Source organism: Gobius niger, assembly GCF_951799975.1.
Source record: "Gobius niger genome assembly, chromosome: 21".
NCBI classification, from domain to species: domain Eukaryota; kingdom Metazoa; phylum Chordata; class Actinopteri; order Gobiiformes; family Gobiidae; genus Gobius; species Gobius niger.
Genome location: NC_136872.1, coordinates 25067209 through 25085302, shown reverse-complemented (window position 1 = coordinate 25085302; position 18094 = coordinate 25067209). Strand labels below are relative to the sequence as shown.

At 43.7% G+C, this 18094-nt stretch overlaps 2 protein-coding genes across 2 annotated transcripts; both read right to left on the bottom strand.

The window, feature by feature from the left end:
- Nucleotides 1-1478: 1478 nt before the first annotated feature.
- On the bottom strand, nucleotides 1479-3128 carry LOC306981059 (E3 ubiquitin-protein ligase TRIM21-like; the record flags this gene model as incomplete). Its single annotated transcript, XM_079580607.1, has 2 exons — nucleotides 1479-2390; nucleotides 2493-3128. The coding sequence occupies 2 exons, from the start codon at nucleotides 3126-3128 to the stop codon at nucleotides 1479-1481; spliced, it is 1548 nt and encodes a 515-aa protein (XP_079436733.1).
- Nucleotides 3129-12341: 9213 nt separating this feature from the next.
- Nucleotides 12342-14003, bottom strand: LOC306981058 (E3 ubiquitin-protein ligase TRIM21-like; the record flags this gene model as incomplete). Its single annotated transcript, XM_079580606.1, has 2 exons — nucleotides 12342-13265; nucleotides 13368-14003. The coding sequence occupies 2 exons, from the start codon at nucleotides 14001-14003 to the stop codon at nucleotides 12342-12344; spliced, it is 1560 nt and encodes a 519-aa protein (XP_079436732.1).
- Nucleotides 14004-18094: the final 4091 nt, after the last annotated feature.

Below are 18094 nucleotides of genomic sequence, written 5' to 3'. Positions count from 1 at the left end.
CCCACCCCAGCCCGCCGCCTCTCCCCGCGGGCAACTCCAGAAACATGGAGAGTCCAGCCTCTCTCCAGGAGTTGGGATCCGGAACCCAAGCTGTGCGTGGAGGTGACCCGATTATATCTAGCCGGTATGTCTCAACCTCCCGCACAAGCTCAGGCTCCTTCCCCCCCAGCGAGGTGACGTTCCATGTCCCGAACGCCAAAAGCTGTGCATGTGGACCAGGTCGTCGAGGCACCGCCTCGACTGCCACCCAGTCCTCTCCGCACCCGACCCCTACGGATCCCTCTGCGGGTGGTGAGTCCACCGGAGGGCGGGCCCACGTCGTCCCTTCGGGCTCTGCCCGGCCGGGCCCCGTGGGCAGAGACCCGGCCACCAGACGCTCGCGTTCGGGCCCCAAGTCCCGGCTGCGCCATGCCGGGCAACGTCACGGTCCTTGATTGTTGTACGTCCATATGGGATTTGTGAGCTGCTCTGCGTCTGACCCGTTACCTCGGACCTGTTTGCCATAGGAGACCCTACCAGGGGAATAAAGCCCAGGACAACATAGCTCCTCGGATCATTCAGGTACTCAAACAACCCCACCACGTTAAGGTGGCAGCTCATGGGGTTTGTCAAAAATCCAGCAGAAAAAATGTCAAAAATCCAGCAAAAAAGACAAAAATCCAGCAAAAAAAAGACAAAAATCCAGCAAAAAAAAGACAAAAATCCAACAAAAAAAGAGAAAAAAATCCGGCAAAAAAGTAATAAAAAAGTGACAAAAACACATGAGGGAAATAAAAAGTGTCGACAGAGGCAAAGAGGAGAGAATGGATTTGGTTTTGGCGGGGGGTAAGAGGTTAATGCAAGTTTATAAATGAAAGGTCAGTCCATGGGGGCCCTTGACTGTTGGGGGGGCACAAGCAGCTGCCTGCCCTGCCTGATGGTGAAGCTCCGCCTCTGCTCGACCAGACTCCTCCATCAGGAGCTTTTAAAGACTCAGACCTGATGAACTGTGAGTTTTTATATCACATGGGTGGTCGTAAATACTGGATAATATTCTCTGTTTGTTTGTTTTTAGATCTTTGATAAATGTGTTGGTTCATGAGCTCTGTCCTCTCCACAAAATCACAACAAATAAAACACATTTTCCAAGAGTTTATTGATCTTTTTTGTCCCAAACACAATCATTGACATTTTGACAGAATATTCCATTAATAAGGAGTTTATTTAAAGAAATCCCAAATGCACTAAAACATGTAGAGTAGGATCTTTAGGGTGAGTTCTGTGACACGTGAAGCAAAAGCAGAGAATGTAAAGTGAAGACTTTGTACAGAGCCCTTTATTCTAACGTCTCATATGAACTCAGGAAACACCGGCTCTTTCCTTATTCACACTTTTTACACACAAGAAGATCCTTATTGTCTGTCCTGCAGCAGAGACACAAACCAACACACAAACAAAGCCTGAGTCACTGTTGGAGCTGCTGTTCAGATACAAGTGTTTCATTTAAGACCTTCACAAACTGGAGACTCTGTGTCCACAGCTGAGATGATCAGAGGAGCAGAGTTTGTTCCTCCATCATTTAGACAGGGACAGAAATAAGGAAAGAGTTTCTCCTTGAAGCAGCTGCCAGTGAAGGAGTAGAGGAGATCTGCAGAATCTACGTCATAAAAGGAGACCAGACCTGCTCCATAGTCCACAAACACCCCGACCTTCTGAGGAGGCCTCAGTGGAGACAGGAGGACAGGAAGGTCTGCAAAAGCTTTGTATTTAACTTTGTCTCTCAACGCAATGGTCCAGAATCCGTTCTTTGGGCCCAGAGTGACCGATCCCTTCCTGTCGACGGACTCTCGGGCGACGCCTAAAGTCCACTCAGTTTTCCCTTTGACCTGAACCTCAAAGTAGAACCTGCCTGAAGAGAAACTCTGTTTTCCTAAAACAATAACACATTCATCAAACCTCTGAGGAGAGTCTGGGAGCTTCTTCTTCACATCAGTGTCATGAACCTGTTTGAGATCTTCAGACAGAACCAGCTCAGGATGAGCAGAGTCTGGGTCCAGAGTGACGTCCACAGCAAACGTCTGAACTCTCCTCAGCTCTAAGGTTGAAGGCAGTTGTTTGATCTTCTGTGAGAGACTTGTCTCCAGCTCAGACAGAGCTCGGGCCGCACTGCCCTCACACGTCTGCGGCTCAAAGCTCACGCTGCTCCAGTCCTTCAGGCCAGCAGGGGGCAGTGCAGGGCAGCGCTGTAGAAAGTGGAGGGGGTCTGTAGAGAGTGAGAGCTGCTGGGCCTCAGTGCTGCTCTTCTCCAGCTCACACATCTCCTGCTGCAGCTGTTGGATCAAGGCCTGAGCGCGCTCCTTATGTTTAGAAAGACTTTGTTCCAGGACTTTGGTGTGATGGTCCGAACATCTCTGCACAGACTCCATGATGTCACTGAAGACCTTCACCATCTGCTGTGTCTCTCTCTGAGCCTCTCTCTCACGGAGCTCCAGGGCAGCTGTGATCTCCTGGACCTTCAGCCTCCTCTGCTCCACCAGACGCTGGTTCTCAGCCACAGTCTGCTGCAGAGAGACCTTCTCCTGCTCAAACACCTCCTTCAGAGATAATACCTCATGGTTCTTGTGCTCCAGAGCAGAACATACCACACAGATGGCCTTCTGATCAGTGCTGCAGTAGAGCTCGAGCGGCTGGTCGTGTGTGGGACAGATCCTGTCCTCCAGGTCGTCCACAGGCTCCATCAGCTGGTGTCTCTTCAGTCTGGGCGCGCTCAGATGAGGCTGGAGGTGGCTCTCACAGAACGAGGACAGACAGACCAGGCAGGACTTCACTGCCTTCAGTTTGGGCTCAGAGCAGGCGTCACACTGGACTTCACTGAAGGAGGGCATGTCCTCCATAGAGCTGCTCCTCTTCTCCAGTTTGAGCTGTGAGACCATCTCAGAGATGAAGGTGTTGGTCTTGAGCTGTGGTCTGGTGGAGAAGACCTCTTTACACAGGGGGCAGAAGCAGCTCTCAGTGGAGTCCCAGGTGTGAGAGATGCAGCGTTTGCAGAAGTTGTGTCCACATGGAGTGGAGACGGGCTCAGAGAACACCTCCAGACAGATGGAGCACATGAACTGCTCCTCAGAGCGGCTCGGGCTCCGAGAGGCCATTTCTGAAACACATTTGGGACATAAATATCAAAACGATGTGAATATTGCAATGTTTCCAGTGTTCAATCATGTTGTGTGTGTAATCATCTCCTTTAACATGGTCCTAAAGCTGCTCCTCAGTCTGTCCTTCCTTTCACTGCACAGTTTCTCACAGTCTTCAGTTCAACTCCTGTCTCCTTCAGCCTAAAGAACCTCTAACACTGGAACATTTCAAACTCAGGGCTAAGTATTTCAGGGAAGACATTTTGATGAAAGGGTCACCGTGATCACAGACGACAGAAACATTTGTATTGGTGAACATTTAAAAACATTTTCTCTTTTCTTTGGCCTGACATTTTTATTCCCCTAAATAACTGGAGCTTTGCCCTGTGGTGGACACAGGCTTCTTTTGGCACAAACCTATTGTAGGAGCAGCGGAGGAGCTCGTTCATAAAAGTGTTACAGTTGAGGAAGGTGGTTCTTTGACCACATAGCAGTGGTTTAGTGGTTTGACTGTGCAGTTCATTTATTTTCTATTATAACTTTATTATATATACCTTAACTAAGTGACAAAACTGGTCGGCCAAAAAAGTGCTTCATAAACAAAGACATGTCCAATACAATGGGTACTGAGGTCATGGTTTATTTGTTTTTGTTTGTTTGTTTGTTTGTTTGTTTGCTTCAAGTCAATGTTTGATTTGAATTTGCATCTGATTTGGCTTCAGTTACAGAAACTGAATAACCTTTAATCCTGTGGTGACAGATATTTAGATTAAGGTGGAATATTCTACTTTCATTGGGCCAAATGAAATGGCTAGTTTTATGTAGAGCATGTGCTTTTTAAACCACATTAAACAGGACGACTGCACCAGGACATGGGATATTTATGCTGAGAATAACATGTGTGACTTTTAAAATGTTATTTTACATAAAATGATGATACTATGATGTCTCTGTGGCCACAGGCCTGAACACAAAACTCAAGGGCTTCAGTCTGATTTAGTCTCACATATTTGAAGCCTGTACCTTTAAGTGTGTTGTGAGTAAATTGTTGTTGTATAAAGTTGCGCTGGAATAGACTAAAGGCTCGAGCTCCACCTTTTACTAGAACCAGATTGACTCGTCTCCAAAGCTGCACATTTATAATGCGTCAACCCAAATGCGCGCGGCTAATTAGCATCATTAAATCGGTGAAAACAGCGTGTGCGACCTGTGGCTTTTGTCACTGTATTGGCCTGAGGCTCAATTATAATAAATATGAGGAAAGAGAAACTTTAGAGGTTAAAACGAGGAGAGAAGGAGCTCCGTCTCCGTCTCTGACTCTGCACCATCCTCTTAGCGCAGGCAGAGGCAGGACTCGCCTCACCTCATGTTTAACTGTCATTTATGACAGAAAGTTTCCTCTAAGCTCCGCTAGAACAGGCTAGTGTTAAAGAAAAGCACATTAGAGCGAGGCCAGACTAAGATCTGTCATAGCTCTGTGTCATTACATTACAGAGTCCACCTCATCAAGTCACTGCTGAGGTGAAGCTGGTGCTGAACACCGGTGTGTGGGCTGAACCATTTGGCACATAAAGGGGTGTCAGGGCCCTGAGATATTATCAATCATTATTGTTTGTGCAAAATTCTGTGTAGTACCCATTGTATTTGACCCGGTTATTCAGTTCTTATAGTATCAATAATGAAGAAACTTAGAAAGTACAACACAGAACGTTTTATGCAGCATTTTTGAGGGCCCCTACCCTGCTCTGGGCCCTGGCCTAGGTACTTAGTACCCTTTACCTCCCCAGTCAGACGCCTATGACCTCACCTGTCCTTTTGGATCGGCTCAGACTTTAGAACAGCTCTGTGAGCAGCTGCTGTGTTTGATCCACACTTTTATTACATTGGCTTCAGTCAAGTTCAGAGAAACAAGTTTAAACGGATTCAACCTCAGAAATCAGCCCATGATCCAGAGTTTATACAAAGAAATGTACAAGAGTTCTTACCAGAGAGTCCTGAGGCGCAGACGGAGGAAACAGACTCTGAAATGTGACTTCCTGTTCTTTAGAGTCATGTGACTCAGAGCAAGAATCAGGACAGGCCAGTTCTAAACCAGGGAGTGTCAGGCAGGAATCAACCTGTAACAAACAACTCTGTAAAGTCAGTGGTGTAATAAGAATAAAAACTAGAGCTGTCAGAGAGTTAAACTGAGGAAGTGACATTTTCCTCCATTACATTGTTATAAATCTGGTTCAACACATTCAGATTCACCTTAGTCTCAATAAACTCCTGTTAAAGCCCTGCTCCATGTTTACACTGATGTTATAGTTATTACAAAGGGAAATAATAAACCTGTTTATATTTAGTCCATCTCACTCTTTCGCTCCTTCAGGGACAGAAAAGAAGAAACTCTCAGTGAGCGGTTCTTCTTTAACTTATTAACCGTGTCATGTCAGTGAAATGTCAGACAAAGAAGGGGCAGATTTGTAAATATTAGTTAAGAAAACATGTCTATGGTTAATATGATTCATTTAAGATTAAAACATTCTATATGACATGATCCTGATGTTAGAGCCTCTCACGATCATTTTTGTGGGATCGTTTTATCCAAAGCACTTCTTTCTTTCCATGACTTTAAGATATGAGAGTTCTCCAAAAACACGGACTCTCAGTTCTTTCCTGATAGAAACAAACTGCCAGAGGTGGAACTAAGTCACTGATGCAAGTCTCGAGTCAAGTCCAAGTCCTGAAGGTCCAAGTCCCAAACAAGTCCAAGTCCTGAAGGTCCAAGTCCCAAACAAGTCCAAGTCCTGAAGGTCCAAGTCCCAAACAAGTCCAAGTCCTGAAGGTCCAAGTCCCAAACAAGTCCAAGTCCTGAAGGTCCAAGTCCCAAACAAGTCCAAGTCCCAAACAAGTCCAAGTCCTGAAGGTCCAAGTCCCAAACAAGTCCAAGTCCTGAAGGTCCAAGTCCCAAACAAGTCCAAGTCCTGAAGGTCCAAGTCCCAAACAAGTCCAAGACGTGAAGGTCCTGGGGTCAAGTCGAGTCAGAGCTTAAGTCACAAACATCAGGGTTCAGCCTAATTCTTCTTTTCAAAATGTGTTTAATCTACTTGAAAATATGAAGTGTTTTCTCAAGATTTAGCGATTTTTAAAATTTAGGCTAAAATCAAACTTTCTAAAATCTAATGGATTTGGATTTAAAGTCTAATAAATATTCAAATTGCTACAAAATGTCAAATATATATATTTTAAATGCTTCGGTCTATGTATAAAATTACTGGGACGGCATTTTAAGGAAGGGGCCATCATACTTTGATTATCCAAAGCTTTGCCCCAAAAAGCCAGATTAGTTTATATTAATAAATTAATTCCTCCCCCCGTCCTCCACCGGCTGTCATGGTTCTGTCTATATGTGTTCTGTCCCCTGTTTTGGTCTGGTTCTGTGTCTAGTCTTTTATTTTGTCATGTCTGTTCTGTCCTTGTGGTTTTGCTTTGCTTCCCTTGTGTTGATCACCTGTCCCGCCCTAATGTGTTTCACCTGTTCCCTGTTCCTTCTGTATTTAGACCCCTGTGTTTTCCCATGTCCTTGTCGGTTCATTTGTGTTCTCATGGTGCGTTGTGTGTGTGTCCTGTTCCGTGTTCCTGCTAAGTGAGTTTTGCATTTTTTGTCTGTTCTTGGCCTTTGCCATTAAATTTCCTTTGAACCTGTTTTTGGCTGTTTTTGCTTTTGGGTCGAATCCCCACTCGTGACAGGCTCCCTGTTCAACACAAGCTCCGCCTCCTCACCTACAAGTCCCTCCATAACCTGGCCCCGCCCACCATCACCCGCACTAACCACCAGACCTTGGGGGCCCGAGCCTTCGCCATCACCCCCCCCCCACCCTGCCCCCCTCTGGAACTCACCCCCACAGCCCGTCAGAAACACAGACTCACCAACAAACTTTAAATCAGCATCAAAACCACCTGTTCAACTTTTCCTTAAAACTGTCTTTACTTTGTTTTCTGCTGTCGAGTCTGTGAGTGTCCCAAACATCACTGTATAAATCTGACTTATTATTATTATTATTATTATTATTATTATTATTATAGAGAGTTTATACAAAGAAATGTACAAGAGTTCTTACCAGAGAGTCCTGAGGCGCAGACGGAGGAAACAGACTCTGAAATGTGACTTCCTGTTCTTTAGAGTCATGTGACTCAGAGCAAGAATCAGGACAGGCCAGTTCTAAACCAGGGAGTGTCAGGCAGGAATCAACCTGTAACAAACAACTCTGTAAAGTCAGTGGTGTAATAAGTATAAAAACTAGAGCTGTCAGAGAGTTAAACTGAGGAAGTGACATTTTCCTCCATTACATTGTTATAAATCTGGTTCAACACATTCAGATTCACCTTAGTCTCAATAAACTCCTGTTAAAGCCCTGCTCCATGTTTACACTGATGTTATAGTTATTACAAAGGGAAATAATAAACCTGTTTATATTTAGTCCATCTCACTCTTTCGCTCCTTCAGGGACAGAAAAGAAGAAACTCTCAGTGAGCGGTTCTTCTTTAACTTATTAACCGTGTCATGTCAGTGAAATGTCAGACAAAGAAGGGGCAGATTTGTAAATATTAGTAAAGAAAACATGTCTATGGGTAATTATTAATATCACAGTCCTAAAGGGTGTTTCTGTGATTCATCTGAAGATTAAAACAATATATATTTGAAAACCACTGCAGGGTTCCCAAAGCGGGGCCTGGGACGTGTCAAGATGAAACAAACAGAAAAATGCCACTGATGTTATTGTTATATTATGATGAAAAAGATCAGCTTCTTTCGTAGGCCTTAGCTTTCAAATGAGTCTTATTATTGGGTAAAGCTGAGCTGGAGAAAAGGCGCTCGGTTCAGGCGGGGGTTAAGAGGTTAAAGAGAAAAGCACCAGCTCCTTTAGTCATGGAATCACCATTTTCACACTGTTTTACAGGCTTTCTGCTGGACTACAGGCACATTTAACTCACACTAATAAAGCTGAGTCCAAACCCAATCCATTTGGATGTTTTCCCTGAGCAGATTGTCCAGAAGAAGTGGAAAAAACGGAGAAGCTAACGTTAGCGTTAGCATGTTAGCATTAGCATGTTAGCATTCTCCGTTATTGACGTGCTTATGGGCTGTTGAAGCACTTTGCTCCTCTCCACGTCTCTTTATTTGGGAGTAAACATATCCACAGCCTTTGTTGTAGTGGTGCTGGAGTAAAGGGGAAACAGAGTGAATTACAAGACTAAAACCGGGCTAAATGTGACGTAACTGTAGTGAACGTAAATCTCCATTGCCGCGGTCGTCCCGCCCTCGTCTCCCTCTGTGGCCCGTGATTGGCTGAGACGGTCCGGGCCTGCTGTCACTCACGGTGCTTCGTGTCTCCGCCGCTGATCTTTCACCACATTTTTCATCTTTCTGTCGCTTTTTGGGAATTAAAAGTTCAACCCCGGCGGTGAAGATGGTGAAAGACAGATCCGGTAAGAGTTACATGACTTATATCCACTTTAGAAGAAAGAAAATCCACCAAACGCTCCACATTGTGCAAGTTTAAGTGGTTTGACAGATGCTAATGTCAACGTTATTTTAACCGCTTCTTCTGTAAAATAACTATTTCATTTATTTCCCCACAGTTAAACAAACTAAACAATCTGCCACAGCTTCATTACTGAGAATAGTGACAAAGAAACCGTTGTTTTTCCCCTTGAACTTCGTGGCAAAGAAAGGATTAGCATTAGCCTGTGCTAATGTAGCTCTCGGTTTATGGAGATTATCACCAACATGTCTCTGTTTCTCTGTCATATCACAGACTCTTGTTCTAACACGGATGGTTTTGTTGTGGCTTTGGTCTCGTGTTTACAGCTGGTGTCATGTTGAGACTGTCCCCAACCTGTCATGAAGAGGCTTTACCCAAATGTACAGAAAGGGCTGTTTTAGCTCTTATTTAAAGATGTTTAACCTCTTAACTCCCGCCTGAACCGAGCACATTTTCTCTAGTTTGGCTTTACCCCAATCCAAATGCTTCTGGAAAAAAGGTGAGAAAATAGCGACAGAACTGAGACGAAAACAATGATGAAGATGTGACAAAAAAGTGAGAAAACTTAGACAAAAAATTTACAAAAATTTTGACTAAAAATTGACTAAAAAGGACAAGAAAATGACAGAAAGTGATAAAAAAAATTTACAAAAAATTTACAAAAAATTTACGAAAAAATTATGAAAAAACAAAAAATGACCAAAAAAACCGACAAAAAAAAATGACAAAAAATGATCAACATGTGACAAAAAGTTACAAAAAATTAGTTGAAATTCCCCCCAAAAATGATGGAAAAAAAATCTGCTGACGTGAGGAAAAAGATCCATTTAGATGAGTTTTGTAGGTCTTAGCTTTCAAATGAGGCGTTACACTGGCCTACAGGATTTGGGTAAAGCTGAACTGGAGAAAATGCTCTCGGTTCAGGCGGGAGTTAAGAGGTTAAAGATGTTTAACCTCTTAACTCCCGCCTGAACCGAGCATCCTGTCTCCAGTTCAGCTTTACCCAAATCTGAAAACTTATTGGAAAAAAGAGCAACAAAAACGTGTCAGAAAATGGACAAAAAGTGATGACACTGGTCTTTTAGATTTGGGTAAAGCTGAAGCGAGGGTTAATCCTTATTTAAATGTATTTAGCACAACTCAGTGTGTCATATAACGTCATGTATCAGCTTAGAGATGATTGTATGATCCGCACACACAGGGCTCTGCGAGGTCCCGGGTTCGATTCCCACCTGGACCAGGCTTTTCTGTGTGGAGTTTGCATGTTCTCCCCGTGTCTGTCAGGTTCCCTCCGGGTTCTCCACTAAAGACACGTATTCTGACTCCCATAATCCAGCGACGCTGCTGTTTTCAGACGGAGACTCGGACCCGGAGCCGTCTTCAGACCAGGATGTGGAGCAGGACTCGAGCCCAGGGGCCGGCGCTCTGTGCCTGGAGAACGACTACATGACGTCCTGCGCCAAAGAGCTGGCTCTGCTGGCTCTGATGGACAAGACGGGCGACCACATGATCCAGGTGAACGGCCAGAGGAAGATGATCTTTCTGATAGCTCCAAACTGGGGTGAGTTAGAAGCGACCAAGCTGTTCCACGTTTTCCTTATTTAAATCCAGTTACGTGAGCCTTTACACGATCCAAGTCTAGTCACACAAAATGAAACATGTCGATTTTCTCAGTGGATGAAAAGAGGAACTATATTGTGAGGCGTAATGCAGAGAAAGGCCCTTACACACGTGTGAGCTGCTCCGAAGTAAGATAAAAGTCGGGTCACACTGTTTTTAATGCAGGCTAGCTGATACCATAGAAATGCACTAGCCTTGCACTAGCCTAGCGCCACGAAACTCTTCAAATATAAGAACTGCATGAATTACAAAAACACTCTGGATAACGAGGAAATGAGGCCCTATGTCAAATATCCTGAAATATCCCTTTAAGCTCCATCTAGTCCCTTTAAGGTCACTTCAGTGTTTCGATTTAAAGGCTCAGGCGTCAGAGAAAACGGCTGTAGGAAAGTTTATCCAGGAAACTGAAACCAGGATTCTGTGTTTACATGAAGCAAAACCAGGAAACCTCAAACCCCCATTATAACTTTGTGCATGTAAACACACTCCAGGTTGTCTCCCCCCTCGGCTAGGCCACGCCCCCGTGATGTCATAGCGCTAAGCATCTTGGGATTGGCAGCAATAATAAGCTAATGGAGACTTTAACCTCTTAACTCCCGCCTGAACCGAGAGGATCTTTTTCCTCGTCTGGATGGCCTCGTGAGCGCCGCCTCCTGGGAATAAAGTTCACGTCTGAAGTTTGTGACTTTAATTGTGGGTGTTTTCAAATCTGCATATTTTCATCTGAACTTTTCTCCAGAGTGAATCATGATAAATATAATGTGGTGGAGCCATGAGTCAAAAGTCTGTGCTCAGTATAAGTTATAAACATATAAACATGGGGGAACATGAGTCACTAAAGCAGCAGGAGGGGGATCAACAGCGCCACAGGGGGTTAGTGGAGAGACGGTGTAACTGCAGCACCAAAGTCATGAGGAAAACCGTGTAACCTCTTAACTCCCACCTCAACAAATTTCCCCCCAATTCTCCAAATCTAAAAGCTTCAAAACAGAGGCAAGAAACGAGAAGAAGATGAGGACGTAAACGCAACAAAAAAAGATAAAAAGTGACAAAAAAAAGACAAAAATCCAGCAAAAAAAAGACAAAAATCCAGCAAAAAAAGATAAAAATCCAACAAAAAAAAGATAAAAATCCGACAAAAAAAGATAAAAATCCAGCAAAAAAAAAGACAAAAATCCAACAAAAAAAAGATAAAAATCCAACAAAAAAAAGACAAAAATCCAACAAAAAAAAGACAAAAATCCAGCAAAAAAAAAGACAAAAATCCAACAAAAAAAATAACAAAAATCCAGGAAAAAAAGACAAAAATCCAGCAAAAAAGTGACAAAAATCCAGCAAAAAAGTGATAAAAAAGTGACAAAAACACATGAGGGAAATAAAAAGTGTCGACAGAGGCAAAGAGGAGAGAATGGATCTGGTTTTGGCGGGTGGTAAGAGGTTAATGACAGTTTATAAATGAAAGGTCAGTCCATGGTGGCCCTTGACTGTTGGGGGGGCACAAGCAGCTGCCTGCCCTGCCTGATGGTGAAGCTCCGCCTCTGCTCGACCAGACTCCTCCATCAGGAGCTTTTAAAGACTCAGACCTGATGAACTGTGAGTTTTTATATCACATGGGTGGTTGTAAATAGTGGATAATATTCTCTGTTTGTTTGTTTTTAGATCTTTGATAAATGTGTTGGTTCATGAGCTCTGTCCTCTCCACAAAATCACAACAAATAAAACACATTTTCCAAGAGTTTATTGATCTTTTTTGTCCCAAACACAATCATTGACATTTTGACAGAATATTCCATTAATAAGGAGTTTATTTAAAGAAATCCCAAATGCACTAAAACATGTAGAGTAGGATCTTTAGGGTGAGTTCTGTGACACGTGAAGCAAAAGCAGAGAATGTAAAGTGAAGACTTTGTACAGAGCCCTTTATTCTAACGTCTCATATGAACTCAGGAAACACCGGCTCTTTCCTTATTCACACTTTTTACACACAAGAAGATCCTTATTGTCTGTCCTGCAGCAGAGACACAAACCAACACACAAACAAAGCCTGAGTCACTGTTGGAGCTGCTGTTCAGATACAAGTGTTTCATTTAAGACCTTCACAAACTGGAGACTCTGTGTCCACAGCTGAGATGATCAGAGGAGCAGCGTTTGTTCCTCCACAATTGAGACCAGGACAGAAATAAGGAAAGAGTTTCTCCCTGAAGCAGCAGCCAGTGAAGGAGTAGAGGAGATCTGCAGAATCTACGTCATAAAAGGAGACCAGACCTGCTCCATAGTCCACAAACACCCCGACCTTCTGAGGAGGCCTCAGTGGAGACAGGGGGACAGAAGGACCAGCAAGAGCCTTGTACTGATCTTTGTCTCTCAATATAATGGTCCAGAATCCGTTCTTTGGGCTCAGATTGATCTTTTCCTTCCTGTTGACGGACTCTTGGGCGACTCCTAAATCCCAGTAAGTTTTCCCTTTGACCTGAACCTCAAAGTAGAACCTGCCTGAAGAGAAACTCTGTTTTCCTAAAACAATAACACATGGATCAAACCTCTGAGGAGAGTCTGGGAGCTTCTTCCTCACATCAGTGTCATGAACCTGTTTGAGATCTTCAGACAGAACCAGATCAGGATGAGCAGAGTCTGGGTCCAGAGTGACGTCCACAGCAAACGTCTGAACTCTCCTCAGTTGGTCCTTTTTGGGCAGTTGTATAAAAACTTTGTGGATCTTCTGTGAGAGCCTTGTCTCCAGCTCAGACAGAGCTCGGGCCGCACTGCCCTCACACGTCTGCGGCTCAAAGCTCACGCTGCTCCAGTCCTTCAGGCCAGCAGGGGGCAGTGCAGGGCAGCGCTGTAGAAAGTGGAGGGGGTCTGTAGAGAGTGAGAGCTGCTGGGCCTCAGTGCTGCTCTTCTCCAGCTCACACATCTCCTGCTGCAGCTGTTGGATCAAGGCCTGAGCGCGCTCCTTATGTTTAGAAAGACTTTGTTCCAGGACTTTGGTGTGATGGTCCAAACATCTCTGCACAGACTCCATGATGTCACTGAAGACCTTCACCATCTGCTGTGTCTCTCTCTGAGCCTCTCTCTCACGGAGCTCCAGGGCAGCTGTGATCTCCTGGACCTTCAGCCTCCTCTGCTCCACCAGACGCTGGTTCTCAGCCACAGTCTGCTGCAGAGAGACCTTCTCCTGCTCAAACGCCTCCTTCAGAGAAACCAGCGTGTGGTTCTTGTGCTCCAGAGCAGAACATACCACACAGATGGCCTTCTGATCAGTGCTGCAGTAGAGCTCGAGCGGCCGGTCGTGTGTGGGACAGATCCTGTCCTCCAGGTCGTCCACAGGCTCCATCAGCTGGTGTTTCTTCAGTCTGGGCGCGCTCAGATGAGGCTGGAGGTGGCTCTCACAGAACGAGGACAGACAGACCAGGCAGGACTTCACTGCCTTCAGTTTGGGCTCAGAGCAGGCGTCACACTGGACTTCACTGAAGTCGGGCATGTGCTCCATAGAGCTGCTCCTCTTCTCCAGTGTGAGCTGTGAGACCATCTCAGAGAGTAAGGTGTTGGTCTTGAGCTGTGGTCTGGTGGAGAAGACCTCTTTACACAGGGGGCAGAAGCAGCTCTCAATGGAGTCCCAGGCCTGAGAGATGCAGCGTTTGCAGAAGTTGTGTCCACATGGAGTGGAGACGGGCTCAGAGAACACCTCCAGACAGATGGAGCACAGGAACTGCTCCTCAGAGCGGCTCGGGCTCCGAGAGGCCATTTCTGAAACACATTTGGGACATAAATATCAAAACGATGTGAATATTGCAATGTTTCCAGTGTTCAATCATGTTGTGTGTGTAATCATCTCCTTTAACATGGTCCTAAAGCTGCTCCTCAGTCTGTCCTTCCTTTCACTGCACAGTTTCTCACAGTCTTCTTTCTTTCTTTTTTTTATTTGAGCAGCTGAGTATTCAGCAGATGACATGACAAAACAAACAAACTAACAGGTAAGATGCCCAAAAGGAGTAGGCAGAAGCAAGGTGCTTGTACACACCTACCCCCTTCCAAATTGACATAGTTAAAGGTCCTATATCCTGCAAACGTTTTGGAGCTTTTAGCCATGTTGTTTTGCTATTTCCTCATCAAAAACACCCCCAGAGTGGTTTGTGGCTTCATTCACGCAGCTCTCAGTAATCCTCCTGAATCCTGCTCTCTGAGGCTCCGCCTTCCTGCTCTCTGAGGCTCCGCCTTCCTGCTCTCTGAGGCTCCGCCCTCCTGCTCTCTGAGGCTCCGCCCTCTGCTGGTGAACGACTGACCTGCTCAGTTGTGTCGTAACAGCGGAACGGAAGTGCTCGACGTCTGTGATGTAATGTCTTTTTCATTATTTCTGTCGTAAGAGAGATGAAAGAGAAATAAAAAAGGATGTGCCCGAGGAGCTTCCAGGTTCAGCTGTGGCCAAAACAAACACATCCCTGAGCGTCTGAACAGATCAGTCATGTTTGCGCTGCAGCTGAAGATGGAGCTCGTTATAACTTATTCTGGTTGTTTTTCTGTGACTGTCACTGATGGATGTTTGTGAACCTTCACCAGAACCAAAGTGGATTAACTTTTATAACCAACGCGAGTCCCATAATGTAAACAGCGATGGACCAGAGGGTGAGTCAGTCCAAGCACGTGTTAGCTTGTGTGTTAGCATATTAGCATGTGTGTTAGCATATTAGCATGTGTGTTAGCATATTAGCTTGTGTGTTAGCATATTAGCTTGTGTGTTAGCATATTAGCATGTGTGTTAGCCATTTATGAAGCTGTGTTGCAGATGTCAACTCCGTATAACTGCATCGTGAAGTATCTTCACTTATTGTTGTTTATTTATATTACGGTAAAGTATGTGCGGAGAGAGGGGGCGGAGTTAACTGAGAGAGGGGGCGGAGTTAACTGAATCGAAGCGTTGTGTCTTCCAGGTTCGAAAAAATACCTCCAGAAAAAACGTATATTTATCACAAAAATGAGTGCTCCATAGTGGTAGAGGTACAATATATCATATACATGCCTATACTTAACTTTTGAATGGCTAAAATAGCAGGATACAGATCCTTTAAAGGTAAACCTTTACAGTTAGTTACCATAGTAACGTTTCGAAAGCATGTCAACTAAACGTGCACCCAGTACCTTATCATGAACATACAAAAGATATTGTTGAGAAAAAAAATAAAATAAAAAAATGTATATGCTATGTATATGTATGTAGTCCATTTAAGCACATATCGTATACATATACATGTTTATATATGTATACAGCAATATAAATATTAATGTACATAACCCTTCAGAGAACATTGTTATTATTATTATTATTATTATTATTATTATTATTATTATTATTATTATTATTATTATTATTATTATTTTTTAACTTTTTCCATCTTTCTCACTTCTTGGATATCGAGCTCTCTTTTCCAGCGTATTGATGCAGTAAATCCTGCTTGAACCTAACTTTGAATTGCTCTAAGGAAGGACTACTCTTCATTTCCTGATCCAGGTCGTCCCATTGTCTTCAGTTCAACTCCTGTCTCCTTCAGCCTAAAGAGCCTCTAACACTGGAACATTTCAAACTCTTTATTAGAGTTTGACCAAAGACCACGTGAGCTTTGTCTCCGAGAGTTTGAGTGAGTTCTCAAGTATTACTCCAGTAAAAGTACTATTGGTTAAGTATTACTGCAGTAAAAGTGTCTCAGTTAAATACTGACTCTTTGGTCTCTGTGGTTTGTGCTTTTCTAATGGATTCAACCTCAGAAATCAGCCCATGATCCAGAGTTTATACAAAGAAATGTACAAGAGTTCTTACCAGAGAGTCCTGAGGTGCAGACGGAGGAAACAGACTCTGAAATGTGACTTCCTGTTCTTTAGAGTCATGTGACTCAGAGCAAGAATCAGGACAGGCCAGTTCTAAACCAGGGAGTGTCAGGCAGGAATCAACCTGTAACAAACAACTCTGTAAAGTCAGTGGTGTAATAAGAATAAAAACTAGAGCTGTCAGAGAGTTAAACTGAGGAAGTGACATTTTCCTCCATTACATTGTTATAAATCTGGTTCAACACATTCAGATTCACCTTAGTCTCAATAAACTCCTGTTAAAGCCCTGCTCCATGTTTACACTGATGTTATAGTTATTACAAAGGGAAATAATAAACCTGTTTATATTTAGTCCATCTCACTCTTTCGCTCCTTCAGGGACAGAAAAGAAACTCTCAGTGAGCGGTTCTTCTTTAACTTATTAACCGTGTCATGTCAGTGAAATGTCAGACAAAGAAGGGGCAGATTTGTAAATATTAGTAAAGAAAACATGTCTATGGGTAATTATTAATATCACAGTCCTAAAGGGTGTTTCTGTGATTCATCTGAAGATTAAAACAATATATATTAGAAAACCACTGCCCAGGGTTCCCAAAGCGGGGCCTGGGACGTGTCAAGATGAAACAAACAGAAAAATGCCACTGATGTTATTGTTATAATGAAAAAGTTCAGTTTCTATCGTAGGCCTTAGCTTTCAAATGAGGCTTATTATTGGGTAAAGCTGAGCTGGAGAAAAGGCGCTCGGTTCAGGCGGGGGTTAAGAGGTTAAAGAGAAAAGCACCAGCTCCTTTAGTCATGGAATCACCATTTTCACCCTGTTTTACAGGCTTTCTGCTTGACTACAGGCACATTTAACTCACACTAATAAAGCTGAGTCCAAATCCAATCCATTTGGATGTTTTCCCTGAGCAGATTGTCCAGAAGAAGTGGAAAAAACGGAGAAGCTAACGTTAGCATTAGCATGTTAGCATTAGCATGTTAGCATTCTCCGTTATTGACGTGCTTATGGGCTGTTGAAGCACTTTGCTCCTCTCCACGTCTCTTTATTTGGGAGTAAACATATCCACAGCCTTTGTTGTAGTGGTGCTGGAGTAAAGGGGAAACAGTTAGAGTGAATTACAAGACTAAAACCGGGCTAAATGTGACGTAACTGTAGTGAACGTAAATCTCCATTGCCGCGGTCGTCCCGCCCTCGTCTCCCCCTGTGGCCCGTGATTGGCTGAGACGGTCCGGGCCTGCTGTCACTCACGGTGCTTCGTGTCTCCGCCGCTGATCTTTCACCACATTTTTCATCTTTCTGTCGCTTTTTGGGAATTAAAAGTTCAACCCCGGCGGTGAAGATGGTGAAAGACAGATCCGGTAAGAGTTAAATGACTTATATCCACTTTAGAAGAAAGAAAATCCACCAAACGCTCCACATTGTGCTAGTTTAAGTGGTTTGACAGATGCTAAAGTCAACGTTATTTTAACCGCTTCTTCTGTAAAATAACTATTTCATTTATTTCCCCACAGTTAAACAAACTAAACAATCTGCCACAGCTTCATTACTGAGAATAGTGACAAAGAAACCGTTGTTTTTCCCCTTGAACTTCGTGGCAAAGAAAGGATTAGCATTAGCCTGTGCTAATGTAGCTCTCGGTTTATGGAGATTATCACCAACATGTCTCTGTTTCTCTGTCATATCACAGACTCTTGTTCTAACACGGATGGTTTTGTTGTGGCTTTGGTCTCGTGTTTACAGCTGGTGTCATGTTGAGACTGTCCCCAACCTGTCATGAAGAGGTTTTACCCAAATCTACCAAAAGGGCTGTTTTAGCTCTTATTTAAAGATGTTTAACCTCTTAACCCCCGCCTGAACCGAGCACATTTTCTCCAGTTTAGCTTTACCCAAATCCAAAAGCTTCTGGAAAAAAGGTGAGAAAATAGAGACAGAACTGAGATGAAAACAATGATGAAGATGTGACAAAAAAGTGAGAAAACTTGGACAAAAAACAGACAAAAATTTGACAAAAAAGT